The following is a 20,676-nucleotide window of genomic DNA, read 5'->3' on the forward strand; positions in this document are numbered from 1 at the left end:
GAGAGCAGAAGTCTTTGATGTGCAGGGCTAGGGCCTCCCAGGTCAATGCCTTATGCATGTACGCATTTGTGAAATCCCAAGGGACATACAGGTGCTCACCTGGTAGCCCTGCAGAGGCCTCATCAGGCAGGCGGGAGTTCCGCGGGAGTGATGGGAGCTTCCCCATCACTTGCTGGGTTCAAACGCCAAAGGGAGCTTGCCCGAGGCCTTAATGAGATGAGTCACGTCCGGGCAGACAAAGGTGCAAGCATCTGATGGAGAAGCTATGCCCAGGGCATGTGGCTCTTGAATGTCGGGCACAGCGCTCATCTCACCTGCCTGGCCCACACATCTCAGCAAAGGCCTCTGTGTGAGTAGGGGGTCAATTTCCATTTTAACTTCATTATATTCCTTCACCCATCGGCTAAACATAGTGCTAATCAGGTCGTTCTGGCTTCAGGACAGAAGTGAGGGCTGGACATTTGATGTGGAACAAACATACAATTCACTAGGGCTAAGATTATGAACTGATTGATTCATACCTGCTTCTCCAAGCAGCTGGGCCCCCTGGCCCCTCAGAGGTGCTGTAAGCAGAGGCCTCTGAGGGTCCTGGTGCTCCCTAAGAAGATGGGGTAGACCCTAAGAAGCCCTGGGCCCTCCTTCAATTCTGACAATGACATTTCCCACTCAGTCCCCATATCAGAAGGTGAGAAAAAGTAAAGAAAAAAAAATTTTTTTTCAAATATGGATAACCCTAGAAACTGGATTCCCTGCTTCTGGAAGGGATGCGACATCATGCTTAGAGAGAAGATCTGGAGGAAAAAAGATGTTCTCTGTGAAAGAGCAAGATGTCATCCTTTGAAAACCCTAGCATCAAACAAGAAAAATGAAAAAACAAAAACAAAAGCCCCGGTTGCCTCAACTGACTGTTCATCCAGAGTGTGGAATCACTGGGGGGCGACAAGATGCTCTTCCCCCCACAGCAGCCTGCGTGTTCAGGAGGTTCAGCACAGAAAAAAGCAATTTAATGTCAGCATTAAAGTCAATATCATTGAAAGCAAACCAAATGTTCCTATCCAGCAGAGCATGGCAAATTCATCCCTGTTTTGGTACTGGTCCCTGGCTTCAAATTAGTAGACGTCTCAACTCTTCACTTTCTCTCTTTATCATTTTCTTTCTTATCTCTTATTTTTATATTTCAAAATTGTATTTTAATTCCACTCGGTGTTCTCTCCCTACCCCCACGTAAAGACGGGATGGCGGCATGGTGTCTGCCCACTGGGCTAGGGCTCTGATCTCCTCTTGTTTGGGGAAGCGAGGGGTGTACTTGTAGCTTGTTTTCAGACCTGGGGTGCCCTGCCCTACAGGCCTTCCTGGGAGATGGAGCAGCATGGGCAGAACTGGACAAGATTGCAGAACAGGGGTTCCTGAGTCTGTTGCTCCCTCCCACCGGGATGTGGGGGCATTTCTAATGAGTGCAGCAGAGAGACCACATGCCCAGCCCTCTGGTTTGCATCCAGGGCAATGATGCCCTTGCTGAGGCCCACCTGCCATGTCCAGACAGGCTCCCAGTATTCCAGGGGGGGATGTGGGGTGGGGAAAGTCAAGCAAGGTCCAATAAGAGAGGTACGTACCATAAAACAGACACATGGCGTCTGCCCTGCCCCCAGGAGGTAAAAAAGACTTCGGCCAGTCAGCAGGAGATTTCAAACCATTTCTCAGACACAAAGGCCACAGGAATAAGATGCCGATCAGAAGAAGAGGGCCTGCAGCAAGCAGAAAAATGGGCTTTCGAGGGCTCATATGTAAAACCTGACAGGCAGGCCGGTTGGGACCTGTTGCAGAAAACTGGCTTCTCCAGGAAAAAGAACCCCCAGAAGGTGATGCTTCACCTGGCCTGGACCCACTGGCCACCTGTCCCTGTGTTGGCCAGTCCCCTTCCACTCTGGGAGGCCTAAGAGGACACACAGTCCAAAGGTTCCGTGCCTAGGACGAATCCAGTGAAGATGCACAGAGATGCTATGTCTGGATTTCAGTTTTTCATTTGCAGGACAAGTGCAAAGCTCAGCGTCTCTGCCTCCGAGATCAGAGATCCCACCCACTTTACTGCACATTATGGAGAGGGAAGGGCCTGATGTCTTAAATGCCCCCTGCCTCCAGTTATTTTTGTCCCCTTCGAGACTGAGCTAATGTTTCCCAGAGCCAGTGAGAACCAACAGAGCATCACCTTCGGCCCCAGTGCAAGAAGCTGTTCCCTCTAGGGCGTCCACGCCAGTCAGCTGCGCCTACCCCGCACACAGACAGGGCTCTCCCAGGACATGGGAGCAGAGAGGGTGACACAGTGAAACTCCAGGACCCAGCCACTCCCTTTTCCTCCTCCCCCCAGGCCTGAGGTTCTGGGTGGCCAAGATTTATATACAAACAGGCACACAGTCAATGAAATGGTTTGAAAGTTTTTTCTCCAGTTCTTTGTGAACTAGGCCTTTGGAAAGGCTGGGATGCAACCCACCGGCTCGCCAAATGTGGTCGAGTAAAAGCAAAGTCGTTCAGAGGGAGGGTCCTGGGGTTTCTGCTCTCCACTCTTCTCCCCTGGGGAGGGAGTATCTCAGAACATACAGTAGAGTCTGACGTGGAGATACCAGGAGAGGAGCAGCAGGGAGGTGTCTAAGGAACACCTCTTCACTCTCCAGGACAGGACAAGGCCAACATGAGCCACAGGCACAGCAGTTGAAGGCCCGCCTGAGTCTCCTCGACCTGGATTCTGGGAGGAGACCGGTAGGGCACCTTGGGCAGTGTCCCCGGTCACCACGCCTGTCGCTGACCCCATGCCCCTCAAGTCAGCCTGCTGTCCTGCTCATTTCTTCCTAAGATCTTTAAGTCGTTGGAGAATTGTTTCTCTTTTAATTTACAAAATGATGCATGAATGTGTACTCACTTAGGAAAAAAAAATAGCTTATTGATGTTTTAATCTAATTCCGGATAAACCTTCAGAAGCTGACTCAAGGGTTTCTTAAATATTCCCAGTGATGGTTTTAGAGACATGTCTTCTTTGAGGGATTACATATGACTCATTAAAAAGAGCATTTAATAACCAGGAGTCTGCTTGGTATTTGATATTTCTGCCAGATTTGCTGCTGACATTTTAGTTTTGGGGGTTCACAGATATTGACTGGGGAAGGAGGGACCCATCACAATTTATTGATATTTCGGAGGCTTGATTGAGACTAAGAGGCTGGTTCTGGGCTCTGAGCTGTCTGCTCAGCTTCTAGCATGTGGGATCCAGCACCAAGCAAGACAGGTCCAACCACTGGCCAAGTGCAGGGGTCCAGATGTGAACCCTGGCACCTTAGTGCGTCTACTCTGCCCCTCTTGTCTCATCTCAGCAAATGAGCTGCCTGCATGTGGCCTGACTGCATAAAGAGATAAGAAGGCTGCCTGACACCCATCCATAGACCCAGCATCCTCAGGAGGGGGCAGTGGCCAGCTCTGGCTCGCGCCTGCGCTTACCGGTTCCCATTAAACGTGGACTTGTACTCCCCGGCCGGATGCAGCGTCTCGTCGGTGTAGACGGGCACAGATGCCCGGACACACTCGTGGGAACACTGGAGGGTCTCATTGTAGGCCGTGAAGATGTCCAGATTGCTGGGCACCCGAGCAGGCGTGAAGTCTGTCAGGTTCTGGCAGCTCTCCTCCTGATGGTTCGTCTTCCGCTGGTGGCTGTTCCTACGTGGGTTCCCACTCTGCGCGCAGCTGGGGGAGAGAGAGGTCGGGGTGGGGGTGTGGGACTCGAAGGCGCAGAGACCCACCAGCATCTCCCACACTGACGCTAAGGAACCTTCACCTCCAGGCATTAATTACACATCATTTAATAGTAATTCCCAGCCTCTTCAGAAAGATCAACCACAAGCAATGGGCTCTTTTTTAAAAATAAAATAAAATTTGAATTTTAGATGCGACTGTTATTGCAGGAAGGATTAAGGAGTGAGGGGTGGAGTTGTTTTATCGGGGAGCGGAGGTCTGGTTTGGCCAAGGAATGTCAGCCCGGCGGTGGTACTGACTCAGTTTCCCCAGGAACGCCTAGATGGTATGGAAACGATGATCATGGGGAAAGCTCTGTGCACAGGTTGGGGCTGCTGTGGTTCATCTGGAGTGGACCACGTAATTATCTTTGGGGAGAGATAAGACTGGGAACCGTTATCCTCAGTCTCTCCTCTGCCCAGGCTCACAAGCTGGAACTGAAACCAGATCGTTTCGGTCTATGAAGAAGACTGTGTTTGTGCCCATGGGTACCTGCCTTTGTCCCCTGTTCTTTTGGACCACAGAGGCTTTCAGACACTGTGTAGACTGCACACAAGGGTCCCACCCCTGTTGGCCAAGGAATTTGATAGAGAAGGTGTGCGGGGTCCCCTCCCGGCTCCAGGAGTCACCTCTAGGGTAAGTTCACAAGGATGGAAGGAAGTGTCATGCCCATGAAGGAGGGGGGGGAGGAGGAGATTTGAGACGGGGGGAGTGGTTCTCATCAACTCATCCGTTCTTCTCTTCTACCTGCTTCACAGTTCAGAGCCTTTGTGGAGTGAGTGGGCTGCAAGGGGCAGGGTTTCATGAGCCTGTCCCCATATAAGTTGTGTTAATCCCCTGCCTCTTCCCAATGGGATATCCCGATAGCTGGCAGGGAAGACAGCCCATAAATGAAGGTGGGAAGATGGATGTGAAAGCCAGGGGACCCCCCGCCCCAACGTTATGGAACCACTCATTCACCCCGCTGGGTTGTCTTCCCCAAAAGACTCTTTGAGGGTCTGCTGCAAACCCCAAAGTGTGGGAAAACCAAGAGGAAGCTTGTTGCCTATTACAACATCACAGTCTGCCACCTCCTTGGTGGGGAGGGGATTTCACTCATTAAGACAGCCAGTGGGATCAGACCTGCCACCCCTTCTCCAACCAGCCAGCCCTGCCCAAGACACCCTGCTGAGAGCTGACCATTATCTTCACTATCTCCCCCAGAAAACACCCCAGGTCCAGGGTTTGCTGGCCGTCAGGAGCTCCAAGACCCCCCTGGGCTCTCCACAGTTGGTCCTCTGTAAACCCAGAGGCTGGCTTTCTCTTGCATTTCCTCAAGTTTCTGGTATACGGAGGCTCAGAGCACCTCCCTCCCACCAACCTGTGACTCCCTACCAAGGTCGGCAGGGGGATGATTTGCATCCAAGGTGTTTTGGCTTTGATATTAAGAGGAGCCTCGGTAGCTGGAGGAGAGACTGCAGGCAGACAGGGGCCCGGGAGGCATGCGGGCAGTGGGGTCAGCTGGCAGCCCCCCGATTCTCCCAGGGGTGTAGCAGGTGTGTACACCCAGCAAGGCCAAGCTCAAAGTAGGCCAGTTTCCAAGAGGAAATAGGCGAAGACGGGCCGCCTAGAGCAAAGAAGTAACCTAGTTCAGCAGACACAGAGTGGCTGCGAGAGGAAGGCGGGGGACAGCAAGGAGCGGGCAGGGACCCCAGCCAGGCTGCTGGTAGGAAATAAGGAAAACCAAACTGTTGTGAGGGGGACATTCAGAGGGGCACTAGGATCCGAGAGATGGGCTCCAGGAACAGGCTACCTCCGGCCTAAGGAATTAAGCCAAGCAGGCCGGGCTTGTGTCCTGCAGAGAAAACCACTGTCAGGGAACAACTCCTCCCACTGGGCGGCAGAGCTGCCTGGGCAAAGGGGAGCAGGTTGAGCAGGGCAGGAGCTGCGTGGCACTCTCCATCCCAAACAGAGAAATGATTCCCTAGGCTGTGAGCTGAGATGGAGTTGAGAAGCAAGAACCTCTCTGTGCATGCTTCCCCAGGGACCCCCACTGACCCCCGTTACCCAGCCAGAAGGGCCAAGGGTCCTTACCAGTTTTTTAAGACAAGAGTTGTAATCAGAGCAGCTATGACCATGATGAGGGAGACGGTGATGGTGATGATCTGATGGACGGCCAAACCTGGAAACAGAGAAGGAGGAGGGGAGCCGTGAAACCAGAGGCATGAGATGAAGGGGCCCAGGAAGGGACAGGGAGTAGGGACCTGTCCCATCAACCCAGCCCTGAACACAAGGTCCCGTCATGTGTTGAGAAGCCCTGCAGGGGGGCCCGCGTTGATGGGGCCTCATGGGACCAGGTCAGGTCGGTTTCCTGCCCACATGCAGGTGCTGCCAGATGCAATGGGTACCAGGGCTGTTCTCACCTGGAGCCAGGGAAGGGAGGCCCTAGCCTGTCCTCTCTCAGGCCCTGAGAAATGACTCAGCCCTTGGACAGCTGTGGCCTTTCTTGCACCTGCTGAGCCCTTCCCCTGGCACAGGTAAGCTCTGTCACCCCTTTCTCTCCTCCCAACCTGGGTAAGTTCTGTTCCTTGTGTCTGGGCACCAGGGAAGCTGGCCTGCTGGTGGGAGCAGGATTTACCTGGACCCAGGAGGAGCCGGGACAGCCCAGGATTTATGGGAAAGGGAGGGAAGAGAGGTAGGTGACACTGTTGTAGATTCAGGCACTTGGGTCACTGGAGAGCATCTTCATCTTTCCAGATTCCTCTCCAAGAAGTTCACTGCCAGATGAGCTTCCAGGGAGTAAGAGATCTAGGCCCAGCGGGTGATGCTTCCTTAAGTCCCAGAGAAGGATCTGCAGTCTGGCCTCCAGGTCCTGTCTCCTCTTGTGTGTGTTATACACCATGGGGGGAGGAGGCAGGGGAAACAGCAGACAGGGACAGAAGGACTGGCCACTCCAGGAGCAGGGCAGCCATAGCCCCGAATGAGAGTGGTCTGAGCCCCACACAAGGGCCAGGATGGCAGAGGACAAGAATTCTGTCTGTACTGTCCCTCTGTCCATCCACCCCCATCCCCTTGCATCACCTTCCATCAACCACAGATGCAGGGGGAGGGGAAAAAAGACAGGCTGGCAACACCTCTGATCCCTTCCTGTGTAACTCATCTTTACATCCTTCCTGGGACACTAGGGTTTAATCCTCTGGTCAGTGAGGTCCACCTGGAAGGACTCTGGTCCCACTCTTCCATCAGCAAGAACTACACCTGAGGAACTGGGAGCTAACAGCCATAAGGGGCTCTGCAGAGAACCCTGCAGGTGGCAGCACCCTGCCCCTGGGAGTGCTGACTCTCTGCCATTCTTTCATCTCTGCCACTTGAGTATCTGTCTCTCTCCACTTCTGATGTCCAGGTGCAAAGGCCCACCCATCACACCTGAGGATCCTGCCAGTCCTGGGGTGAGGACATGGCATGTGCGTGGTCCAGCGTGGAGCATCTCAGAGATGCAAGACTTTTTTTCTGGCAGCCTCTGAAGGACACAGTCTCACAAACAGAAGTTACCTCTCCACTGAATATGATCTTCATGGGGGGAATTGCTAATAAATTATTCAAAGCTGGCATGACCAGAAAACAAGCTCTTCCTGGCTGCCTTTCTTCCAGGCTATTTCTGTTTGCCCCGAGGAATTCCCTTCCTGAACCCACAGAATAAGCAACACTTGGAAAACCAGAGATGTCATGGGCCTCCCTTTACTCATTCTTTTAGCCATTGATTCAAGAATCACCTATTAAGTATCTACTTCATGCCAAGCAGGGCCAGTTTTGACTAACTCAGTCATGGTGCCTGCCCTCAGGAACAGCTGCTGTGGTGCCCATTTTTAAAAGTGGCAGCGTTCCCTGCTGGTTCTGACCAGTGGCTTCCCATACACCTGTGCCCAAAATGTGACATATACTGTAAAGCTCTGAGCTGGTTTGCCTTTCCTCTGGGTCTGCCAGATCAGCCTGACAATGGGGTTGAAATCTACATATGCCAGTAAGGGACCACCCTTAATCTCACCACCAACAAAGTGTCCAGCAGTCTCAGTAATCTCTATATATTCACCAGATTCTTCCCTGAGACCCAACTCAGACTTTGTTGGAAGAGGGAGGTTGACATGGATGTCTAGTTTAATGGATGATCAGGAAAGATGGCTGTTCATTCTTCCCTCACCCTCCATCTACACAATCCTTCTGATTCAGTCAAGAGATGAGGATGCTGTCATGAAAAGTATGAGCTCATCCTGCGTCTGTGCTTCTTGTGAAGAGAAGGAGGCTGATGATGGCGATGGTGACTATGATGGTACTGATGTTGATGATGGCGATGGTGACTATGATGGTACTGATGTTGATGATGGCGATGATGATGATGATGGTGATTGTGCTATTGTTGACAGTGACATTGATGACATCAATGACATTGATGATGGAAATGGTAATGGTGGTGATGATAACGGTAATGGTTACAGTGGTGGTAATGTTGATGTTGTTGCTGCTGATGGCCATTGTGGTGTTGCTGTTGGTGATGGTGATTTGATGACAGAAATGGTGATGGTGGTGGTGATGATGACAGTATAGTGGTGATGATGATAATATGATGCTGGTGATGATGATTGCGGTGATGGTGATGATGAAAGTGGTGATGATGGTGATGTGATGGTGACAGTGGTAATGATGATGTTCCTGCTATTGCTGATGGTGAAAATGGTGATGGTGATGGTGATGATGTCATTGATGATGATGGTATGCTGGTGATGATGTTAGTGATGATGGTGGTAATGATGATATGGTGATACTGATAGTGATAATGAAGGTGATGGTGATTATAATGATGATGGTCATAATGACAGTGATCACAGGCATGCTCAAGTATTAGAAATTGTCAGGTGTGTATTATCTCATTTATTCTTTGCAACAATACTTGAAGGTGCATACTGTCATAATAAATACGGTAGTGAAAATCATCTGGACAAGTTTGTTTAAATTCCTTGGATCACATAGAACCTGATGGCTCCTAAACCCACACTAAGACCTGTAGTATTATAGGATTTGATTTCAGACTTTATTCGTTTCTGTTTTGGCTTTGATCTGGGGTCCTTTCATCTTCCAAGACAGAGGCTGGCACCACTACCCTCTACATTCCTGGGGAGAATAATCTGCTAAATTATGGATGCTGGTGTTTAAGCCTCATCATCTCTTCCATGGATAAATCTCTTAAGGAGTGCTCTGAACCCATGTCAAGAGCCTCTCAGCCATCTTGGCAGGTCATACTCCCAAGTCCACAGCAAGAACTGAACCATTGTTTCTTGAGCTAAACCTGCCATCTCCTAGGTTAGGAGAATTCAACATATATGGAGTATAAAAGAGCACACTGAATGGGAGTGAGCCTAAAGTAGTAGGGATTTGGTTCAACTTCAGGCCAAGCCCAGCTAGAGGCACTGAGAGCTCCCTTACAAGAGTAGAACACTTTATGGTCCAGGCCCCAATATCTGCAGGGCCAGAGAGGCCCAGGCCACTGCTAGACTTGGACCCCACATACCAAGGGAATTCTTCTGTTGGGTTGAACATCTGCAGTGACCAAAGTCCTTGGAAGGGAAGAGCTCCATGGCCAGCTGCATCTTAGATGTTTAATTCCCTCCCACTCCCTCTGTGACTAAGGATGGGGAAAAAAGCATTCATTCTCTTCTTCTGGTGAATGGAAGAAACTGATGATCAGAGGGAAAACAGCTGGCTCAAGGAATGCCCTCATTGATGACAGGAAGACCAGAAGCCCAGCCCTTTGCCTAAGATTCTCATGAGTCTTTGAGCCCCTGCAGAAAAAGCCCAATCTTCATCATCTTTATGTCTACCCCTACTCCCAACCATGCACAAACTGCCTGATACAGAACCTTGCAACAGCACTGTGTGACATATTATGAAATTGATAACTGAAAAGGAGAGAACAAAAAGCCAGGGGAACAGGGAGAAAGTTAATGACATAATTCCAATGTTTGCCTTGTTCTAGAGGTCCTTTTCCTGCCTTCTGTGTGAAATTTCTCCAAAGGACTTGCCAAGTTAAAATTTGGAAAAAATGATATGTGGGTTAATAACCAGCCAGGATCATCTGGGTGGAAGTACAACAATAATATCACGGCCATGCTCTTTGGAAAGACTTCTCTACGCCTGTCTTCACACCCGTGATCAATTTAATCCACTGCTGATTCTGCAGAGCCCGGGTGTAGGCAGTTCTCTACTCTGGAAAAATCAAACGTCAAGCTCCAAACAAACAAATCTGTAACCACATTCTTGGGAATAAATGTAGTTAGAGGCAAACTCCTTACTGCTCCTCATGCATTTCATTTGCAAAGCAAACAGCCTTGTGCTTCCATGCCTGTCCCATGGGTTGTGATGGGTTACTGGGCTCAGGCATAAGGGACTGATGACTACAAGAAGACCCCACAGTCAGGATGGTTGACAAGGACCAGGCCTTTTGATACGTAGTGAGAATGATATTTGGAGGAAGCGGATTAGAAGATGTAAACCCAGTAAGGATGTCTCATCTTTTCCTCTCTTTGAGAGGTCACTCCTAAAAGGATGATAGAACTTCTCATGAGAAGCTGGGTAGTGTTTCAAGAATCTGTCTTATTATTCAGGTTCCCCAAATGCCAAGAGTTGTTTCCTTATCTGTTAAGTCCCTTAAGTCTGCACAGATCCTGGATAGGCAAAGTTTGACATAAGGAGCCAGATGATAAATACTTTAGGTTTGGCAGGTAGCGTGACCACTGTTGCAACTTCTCAACCCAGCTGTGGATTATATGCAACCAGTGGGCATGGCTGTGCACCAATAAAACTTCATCTGGAAAAAAAAAAAAAAAAAACTTCATTTGCAAAAACATACAACTGATTTAGGTGAATAGCTGAAGGTGATATGGCTTATCAGCTAAGAAATATACGATCAGTTTTGAATGGTTGCTTAAAGCTGGGACTCAAACTGCAAACTTCTGGTATTATACAACCTTACTGCTCTATCATCAAAGATCTGGAGTCTTCTGAGATCTTCACTGTCACTGTCAAGGTGATTTTAAAGACAGTCAAGCATCTGTCTTATCAAGTGGGGCCAAAACTACCAGCAGTGGGCAGCTTCGCCCTACTGGATACGTTCATGCATAGCTGGCTTGAGAACAGATCACTCTGTGACACTCAATTAAGCAGGATTCTCGATTTTTTGGAGACTAAAGATCAAGGAGAATCTTACCAGTTGAATCAATAGCCCTCAGGAATATTTCAGCCATGTGTCTATCTCAATTTTTCCTTTAGGGTTGAAAAGAAACTTCACTGTGTGAATGATAATAAGGACCTATGTTATATAGAACAGGGAACTCTGCTCTGTGCTCTGTAATGGTCTATATGGGAAAAGAATCTAGAAAAGGGTGGATATATGTGTATCAATAACTGATTCCCAAGTGGTTCAGTGGTAAAGAATCCACCTGCCAAGCAGGAGATGCAGGTTTAATCCCTGGGTCAGGAAGATTCTTGGAGAAGGAAATGGTTACCCACTCCAGTATTCTTGCCTGGGAAATCCCATGGACAGGGTAGCCTGGAGGGCTACAGTCCATGGGGTCACAAACAGTCAGACATGACTGAGCAACTAAAAAACAAACAACATAATTGATTAAGTTTGCTGTACAGCAGAAACTAACACAACACTCTAAATGAACTATACTCCAACTAAAAAAAGCTTAGGGGGCTTCCTTGGTGGCTCAGCAGTAAAAGAATCTGCCTGAAATGCAGGAGATGCAGGTTTGATCCCTGGGTGGGCAAGATCCCCTGGGGGTGGAAATGGCAACCCATGCCAATATTCTTGCCTGGGAAATCGCATGGACAAAAGAGCCCAGAGAGTTACAGACCACAGGGGTCCAAAGAGTCAGACATGACTTAGTGACTACAGCAACAAGAGCCAATAAAAATTAATTTTTAAAAATAAAAGAATGCTCAGAGCATAGAATCCTTGAATTGGGAGAGATCTTACCCCTGGGTCTGTGGACAGGGTTTTCGCTGCCACAAATGGGACTGTTCTTAGGGAAGCATTCACCCAACTTTTCTCCTCTCTGAATAATTTCTCTCAACACTTCCATCTTCAGTGATGTTCCCTCCGGTCAGGTCTCTGATACTCATTACATAATGCAAAAGCAGCAACATCTATGCCATAAACCTTACTGACCCTGAGCAAGGCCAGCTGTTGGGTGGGCTGTGATTGGGTTGACAAGGATGTCACCTTAAGGGAATGTACACTCTATACCCTCAAGAAAAAGGGGAAAAGACAACTTACTTTCTCCTCTCCACCTTCCAAGGTCAATCCTGAATCCATCTTCAAACTCTTTGCCATTCAGACATGGTCCCAGTGCGCAGAGCAAGCTATGTGGGGAATCTCGCTTCCTCTTCCTGACAGGTGTGATTGTTCCTGCTAATTTAGGGGCTCTTTCTGCTCCTGGTAATTGCCACTGTATACTAATGTGCTAGGAATCAGCTGCCATCCGGATAATGAAAAATTATACCTGGAATAATGGATGGCGACAGATGGATTACCAAGCGCTGCATCAATCAATAGGGCTTTTATGGATATATTTGTGGTGGTTTGTAATAAGATCAGGTCCTGAAGATTGATGGGGAAATTGGTAATCCATCTCTGGGTCAGGGTGAGTTTCTTATTAAATGCAGCCGAATCAACTGTCCATGGCAGGAACCAGCCCTTCCAGGATCTCCCTTCCAGACCTGGAGGGGCAGTGGGGCTCACCTGTGGGTACCTGAGGCAGGAACAAGGGCCCCGAAATTGAGGCAAAAGACAGCATTTCTGGGTTTACACTGACTCATTTCCACAGCAGGGCTCTCATGTGCCCACATTATGGGAACAAAGACTCAGTGACAAATGGATGCAAGGATGTCTGTCTCCAGGGGTTGGACAGGTGACTGTGGCACCCAATTCCACCACAATGAGACCATTCCTTTTCTACAAACACCACAAAGCACTGAATACACATCTTTGACAAATGGTTTCTGACAACACCGCAGAAATTACAGCATCCATGGGGTGACAGGTGAGAGGCCAGCCTCACTTTCTTGAGGAACAGTAACCACAAGGTTGAGGCTCTTTCTGAGGCAGTTGGCCACCTGGAGGGGAGCAGGCTGATGAGAAAGTGCACCTTCTAAAACTGGGGTGTTCACAGAAAAAGCCACCTGCTTGGTGGTGGAGACACAAAGGCACATCATTTTCTAACTGACCTGGAAGAGCCTTCCAAGGAGTGAGTGATAGAGAGGTTTAGAGACAAGACTGTTGAGACGACATGTCCACCCATCCAAAGTTCCTCCAGCCTGGGGCAGGACTTCAGTGGAGAGAACAGAGGCTCACTGAGGAAACAGCTGTGCTGACACCTCAAGGAATCACCCCAGAGGACCTCAGAGCCTGACTGCAGCAGTGGTCCTGGGCTGGGAACCTCAGGCTAGGTCAGGAGACGCAGGGGACATGAGTGGTCCCACTTGCGTCTAGAGCTAGACATCAAAGATGAAGGCAGAGATGCAGATGTGGAGAACGGACACGTGGACACCGCAGGGGGAAGGGGGTGGGACAAATTGGGAGAGTAGCACTGATGTATACACACTGTGCGTGCAAACTTAGTTGCTTCAATCATGTCCGACTCTTTGTAACACTATGGACTGCCAGGCTCCTCTGTCCGTGGGATTTCCCAGGCGAGAATATTGGAGCAAGCTGCCATTTCCTTCCTCCAGGGGATCTTCCTGATTCAGGGATCAAATTGGTATCTCCTGCAATGTGGTGGATTCTTTGCCACTGAGCCCTTGGAGAAGCCCATATATACACTGCCGTGTGTAAAGTAGATAGCTAGTAGGAAGTTGCTTCATAGCACAGGAAGCTCAGCTCAGTGCTCTTTGATGACCTAGAGAGGTGGGGTGTGGGGGGTGGGGTGAGGCTCAGGAGGGAGAGGATGTATGTATACATATAGCTGATCCACTTCATTGTACAGCAGAAAGCAACACAACATTGTAGTAACAATTATCCCCCAACAAAAACAACAATGACAACAAACCGAGAAGCCAGCAGACATCCAATAATGCACAGGATGGCCTCATGAGAAAGAAAGAACTGGACCCAAATGTCAACTGTGCTGAGGCTGTCTGCAAGGAGAAATAGGTGAACAAGACACCGGCGTCCACCTCTCAAACCCCCAGCAGACCATCTGAACTGACTCCCGGAGACACCATCACTGAGGCAGCACGCAGCTAGCAGGTAAGAAACGTCCCAAGATGACACCCTCTGGGGCTGCAACATGAGAAATGTGGTCTCTCCCCATCAAGTTTCTTCTCCCCCTAGCCCTGTCCCCATGCAGAGCAGAGATAGGACTGGCAGTGATGGTGCAGGACTGATGTGGGGGCCGCAGAGCTGATCCACCCGGTGATCATGCTGGCGGAGATACCACCCTCAGTGAATAAATTCCTGTGCAGCTCAGCACCCCCTCCCCTGCAGAAGTCGGCACAAAGACGCTCCCCATTTCCATGGGAAGATAGCACAGAGCAACCTGCGAGGTCCCCAAGGCCCCTCTCAGGTTCAATAACTCCCTATAAGGACCCACAGCATTGAGCAAAGCTGTTAAACTCCAGTTACAGTTTATGACAGCACAATGCTCCAGATTAAAATCAGCAATAGGAAGAGTGTGGGAGAGACCAGGGGCCTGCAACCATTGCACCAATGGAGGTGTGGACAGCACGATGCTTCCCAGTGACCACAGCAACAACATGCATGGGGTATGCTCAGCCACTGAAGCTCCTCCAAGCCTGAGTGTCCAGTCCTGGTTGGGGTTTGGTCATGTCTATAAGGCTGAGCTCCCAGGTGGCTGGCTGTGGTCTCCAGCCCATCCAGAGGTCAAGCTGACATAGCAGCCTGCAGTCCTCGCCTAAATCACCTTGTTAGCATAGGCTATGTGCCCAGTTCAAGGCCGCAGGTAAACAAAGACCTTCATATCAGGCAGCACACTCCTGGAGCTGAGGGGTGACTTCCCAGGAGGTGGGACCAAGAGCTTTCCTTTGAGCAAGCTTAACCCTTTTTGCACACACAGCAGAGACTCAGCAAACATGGGACGGACCCAAAGAGGCTTGTTCTCGGCCTGTACTATTAGCTGGTGCCCTGCACAGCCTACTGGAGAATAGCAGTCCTCTCTCTGCATGGGAAGGTCAGTGGCTGTGGAGACACAGTCGTGGGATGATACCCACTCTGCAGTCCAGAGTCTTTAAAAGGAACTTGACCCTGAATGACATCCCCTGACACTGGGCTCAACTAAAGCTGTTCCATCCACATTGTCCACATCTGGGAGCAAGTTTCTCAGTTGAGAACGTCCTTCACTTTTGGACTTGAACTAGAGAACCCAGTGGTGCAGATGGGGAGACAGAGGGAGCCTGGAGCCTAACACCGTTACACGGATGTCAGATCCAGACCCCAGAGAACACATCCGGCCACCTTCACTCTTCTGAGCACTGTCTTCTCAGCCAGGTCTCAGCTCAGTCCCTTCTCAGCCCAAGGGCCAGCTCTGCCCATCCAGACCTGGGATCCATGCAAGAGTAGAGTGTGGGGCACAGCGAGCTTCAGGAGACCCTACTCATGGGCAGCAGGGTTTGCTCTGGGTTATGGAGTTGGCTTGTCCCCCTCAAGTGCAGATGCTGAAGTCCTGACTCCCCTGCCCGACCTCCCTAGAATATGGCCTTGTTTGCAAATAGGGTCCTTAGAGATGCAATTAGTTAAGATGAGGTCACACTGGAGTCAGGTGGCCCCTACTCCCATGTGACTGGTGTCCTTATAAACAGGGGGCATGTGGACATACACACAGGGGACAGACTGGAGTGATGCTGCCAAGAGCCAAGGGTCTGCTCGGAGCTGGGAGGGAGCCTGGGAAGGAGCCCATGACGGACACTACTGTGCTTCCGGGACAGCCGGTGATGGATGCTTTCGTGGCGGCTTCAGAGGCAGCACAGCCCTGCAGACACTGGCCTCGACTTCTGGCCTGCAGAGCACTGAGAGGATAGAATCCCCTGTGAGCCTCCCCCTCCCCCCAATCTGTGGGTCTGTGTCATGGGGACCCCAGGAATCGACTGCACCTTTTGACCTTTGTGACACTCAGGCAAACTGGGGAGGGGGTGTGTCAGTAGGGTCAAGAAACCCAGAGTCCTCACCCTATGATCCACTTCACAGATGACTTCAAAGCCATAGTCTCACTTTCTTTTTTGCCTCCCCTGCTCCATGACCTTCAGTCAGTCCCCTGACAGGGCCATCACAAAGGGAGGGGACCATGTGCCCAAAGCCATGATCTTTTTTTTTTTTTAATGTCTTCTATTTTATATATTTTTAAAGATCTATTTTGTTTACTCTTCAGTCCATATGACACATTGGATCTTAAGTTTCCTGACAAAGACTTGAACCCATGCCCCTCGCCCCCACATTGAGAGTGCAAGGTCGTAACCACTGGACCACCAGGGAAGTTCCCAAGCCCCCATCTTCACCAGTCCCATGACAGCCAACGGACAGGCGACTTTGTCTCTCTGTATTGGTTTGAATAGTGTCCCCCGAGAACTCATGTCCCCCAGAACCTCAGAATATGACCTTGTTTGGAAATCACATCTTTACAGATTTAATGAATTACGTATGTAAGGATCTGGAGATGATGTTACCCTAGATTCAGGATGGGCCCTCAATGCAGTGGCTGGTGTCCTTACAAGACACACAAGAGAAGAGGACACGGAACAAGGGAGAAACCCATGTGAAGCCGGGGGCAGGGGAAGGAGGGATGTGGCCACAAGCTGAGGAGCCGCAGCCACCAGGAGCTGGAGCAGATGAGGAGCATCCTGCCCAGAGCTGTGGAGGGAGCAGGGCCCTTCAGACGCTGCTTCCTGACCTCCAGGCTGTTGAGAAAACCTTTCTGTTACTTTATGCCCCAGCCTGTGCCCCAGGACACAGATGCACTGGTTTTGCCTCAGTCTCCTCATTTAAAAAAGATGCAGGAGGAAATGGGGTTTCCCCAGTGGCTCAGCAGTACAGAAGCCACCTGCAAGGCAGGAGCTGCAGGAGACGCAGGTTCTGGGTTGGAAAGATCCCCTGGAGGAGGGCATGGCAACCCACTCTAGTATTCTTGTCTGGAGAATCCCATGAACAGAAGAGCCTGGCGGGCCACAGTCCATGGAGTTGCAAAAGAGCTGGACGTGATTGAGTAAGTGATCACAGGAGGAAGGTTTATTTGGGGGATGCAGGCAGTCTTTACTTCCCTGGTGGCTTAGAAGGTAAAGAATCTGCCTGTAATGCGGGTGACCAGGCTTTGATCCCTGGGTTGGGAAGATCCCCTGGAGGAGGACACGGCAACCCACTCCACTACTCTTGCCTGGAGAGTCCCCATGGACAGAAGAGCCTGGTGGGCCACAGTCCATGGGGTCGCAAAGAGTCGGACGCGACTAAGAGACTCAACACAGCACACGGTGCACAGGTGGTCTTCAGCTGCTCTCTCCTTAAGGGCAGGCGTCTTTCCTGACAACAATGAGGCTGGTCCTCCTTCCACCCTGGAAATTAATTCCTTCCAGAGACGGACTCAGCTGGCTGCTGAGGAGCTGAGATCCTGTGCCCCTGCTCCTGGGGTCCCTGATACCACACCCAGCACAAAGCCTTAGGGCAGAGGTCAGAAAACTGGGACACATCTGGCCCACTGCCTGACATTGTAAATAAAGTTTTATTGGCACAAGGTCACATCCATTCATTTACATATTGTATAAGGCTACCTTTACGCTACAATGGTGGAGTTGAGCAGTGTGGCTGAAATCCGAAAATACTTTTTATGTGCCCCTAGGGGACAACTGAAACCCCAGAGTGGGCACCACGGCGCATGTGGCATGACTGGGGTGGGGAGTGGTGAACAGCTGGGGAAAGCAAGGGGTAACCCTGCATACCCTTTTCTCACATGTCTCTCCCATGGCATGACCGCATGGGTTTGAAGGTTGAGCCGTACGGTCACCACTTTCAGACGGTTTTGAACTGGATTCAATGGCTATGCACATGGGTTGCCCATGGAAGCCAGGACCTATCCACCTGGCTGCTCAACCAAATTTCGATTCAGTGGGCAGCAGTGACCAGGATGCTGTCACTGCTGGTCCAGGAAATGTGCCCCCAGCCTGGGACCCTGGCCAGCCAGACACGGGGGTCAGATTTTCTCATTCACGGGCAGCATCATTCCCCACCAGAGCCAGTCCCTAGGGAGATACAAACTGTGGGAAATTCTTAAAGAGATGGGAATACCATACCATCTTACTTGCCTCCTGAGAAATCTGTATGCAGGTCAAGAAGCAACAGATAAAATGAGACATGGAACAACGGACTGGTTCAAAATTGGGAAAAGAGTACATCAAGGCTGTATATTGTCACCCTGCTTATTTAACTTCCATGCAGAGTACATCACGCGAAATGCCAGGTTGGATGAAGCAAAAGCTAGAATAAAGATTGCTGGGAGAAATATCAATAACCTCAGGTATGTAGATGACAACACTTTAATGGCAGAAAGAGAAGAGGAACTAAAAAACCTCTTGATGAGGGTGAAAGAGGGGAGTGAAAATGAAAAGCCTGCTTAAAACTCAACATTCAGACAACTAAGATAATGGCAACCGGTGCCATCACTTCATGGCAAATAGGGAAAATGTGGAAATAGTGACAGATTTTATTTTCTTGGGCTCCAAAATCACTGCAGACAGTGACTGCAGCCAAGAAATTAAAAGATGCTTGCTCCTTGGAAGAAAAGCTATGACAAACTTAGATAGCATATTAAAAAGCAGAGACATCATTTTGCTGACAAAGGTAGTCAAAGCTTTGGTTTTTCCAGTAGTCATGTATGGATATGAGAGTTGGGCTGTATAGAAGACTGAGTGACGAAGAACTGATGTTTTTGAACTGTTATGTTGGAGAAGACTCTTGAGAGACCTTTGGAGTGCAAAGGAGATCAAACCAGTCAACCCTAAAGAAAACCAACCCTGAATATTCATTGGAAGGGCTGATGCTAAAGCTGAAGCACCAATACTTGGCCATCTGATGTGAAGAGCCAGCTCACTGGAAGGGACCCTAGTGCTGAGAAAGATTGAGGGCAGGAGGAGAAGGGGGCAACAGAGGTTGGATGGTCGGATGGCATCACTGATCCAATCGACATTAGTTTGAGCAAACTCTGGGAGACAGTGGAGGGCAGGGAAGCCAGGTATTCTGCAGCCTATGGAGTTGCAAAGAGTCGGACATAACTTAGCCACTGAACAACAACAAAAGGAGAGGCAAAACACACAGCTGGGATGGAGTCCGAAACTTCCAGGCAGTGTGCACACTGGGGCTTCTCGAGTGTGTCACTGTCCCCTCCTCTCCCGTGCTGTGCCCTAATCCCCTCCAGAACCGGTGGACTCACAATATACGTGTTCAAACACACGAGGCATTCTGTGGATACACACACACACACACATACACACGCACCCATGCTGAATTTACCGCTCGTCTCATTGATGAACAGAAGCAGCTGACATTCAGCTTGGAGCTCAGTAGCCAACATGGAAATGACCCATTTCCTTCACTGAACTCCCAACCGCATGAGAATATTCCAACGAAGGAGGGCAGGCTGGGGAGAGGTGTAGGCAGGCAGCCAGTATTGCCTGACGCTAAGGAGGGGTGAGGGGCCGGGGAGGGCCACATACTAGGCGCCCATCAGCCAGCACTGCTGACAGCACACTGCGCAGCAGGAGCTCTCTGGGTCCCACGTGTCAGCTGCAAAGTCTGTGACCGGATTACTCACCAGCGGAACCAGCGCCCACCATCAGGATGGGGTCTATATTTAGTCCATAAAACAGTGAATGGCTCAAACCTCCAGGCAAACAGTGAGGCCTGCCTGCCTCTCCTCTCAGAACCATCCTCACAGGGTCACCTGCACATTCTTGTTCTGTAGACCATGTGCCTGGAACTCCCAGGGGTCCAGACCAGGAGGTGGCACACAGTAGGTTTGCGGAGGACAGTAGTTCCCATCCCAGTAGGTGATCATGAGTGGGCAGAGACTCAGGCCACCCTCCTGGCACAGGACAGGGCTGGGCGTGGCCCAGAGCAGACTCACAGTGTAGCACATTCCCAGTAAACAGAAGGATGTAAGAGTTGGACCATAAAGAAGGCTCAGTGCCAAAGAACTGATGTTTTCCAATTGTGGTGCTAGAGAAGACTCTTGAGAGTCCCTTGGACAGCAAAGAAATCAAACCAGTCAATCCTAAAGGAAGTTAACCCTAAATCATTGGATGGACTGATGCTGAAGCTGAAGCTCCAATACTTTGGCCACCTGAATCAAAGAGCCAACTCATTGGAAAAGACCCTGATGTTGGGAAATATTGAGGGCAGGAGGAGAAGGGGATGACAAAGGATGGTATGGTTGGATGGCATCACTGACTCAGTGGACATGAGTTTGACTAAACTCAGGGAGATGGTGAAGGACAGGGAAGCCTGGTATGTTGCAGTCCATGGGGTTGCTAAGAGTTGGACACAACTTAGCAATTGAACAACAACAATAGACAGAAGGACCAGTGCTGCATCCATTTCAGAAAGCACCCCCAGGGAGTGGGGAAAGGTAGAGGATGGATAAATTAGGAGCCTAGGATTAACATATACACAGTACTATATATAAAATAGATAAACAGCAAGGACCTACAGTAGAGCATGGAGAACTGTACTTAATATCTTATAATAAGTTATAAGGGAAAGAATCTGAAAAAGAATATATATGCATATATGTGTAACTGAATCACTCTGCTGTACACCTGAATTAACACATTGCCCATTAATTATATTCCAGTAGAAGAAAGAAAGCAAGT

At 49.9% G+C, this 20,676-nt stretch overlaps 1 protein-coding gene across 1 annotated transcript in view; it reads right to left on the reverse strand.

Moving 5' to 3' along the window:
• Positions 1–1,651: 1,651 nt before the first annotated feature.
• Positions 1,652–20,676, reverse strand: part of AJAP1 (adherens junctions associated protein 1) — a 119,107-nt gene continuing 100,082 nt past the window's right edge. The window contains exons 3-5 of the mRNA XM_061161238.1: positions 5,851–5,938; positions 3,487–3,729; positions 1,652–1,745 (exon numbers count right to left, since the gene is read on the reverse strand). Coding sequence (XP_061017221.1) covers positions 1,673–1,745; positions 3,487–3,729; positions 5,851–5,938 — 404 coding nt within the window. The 3' untranslated portion in view covers positions 1,652–1,672. The remainder of the gene's footprint in view (positions 1,746–3,486; positions 3,730–5,850; positions 5,939–20,676) is intronic.

This window comes from Dama dama, chromosome 14, assembly GCF_033118175.1.
Source record: "Dama dama isolate Ldn47 chromosome 14, ASM3311817v1, whole genome shotgun sequence".
In the NCBI taxonomy this organism is placed as follows: domain Eukaryota; kingdom Metazoa; phylum Chordata; class Mammalia; order Artiodactyla; family Cervidae; genus Dama; species Dama dama.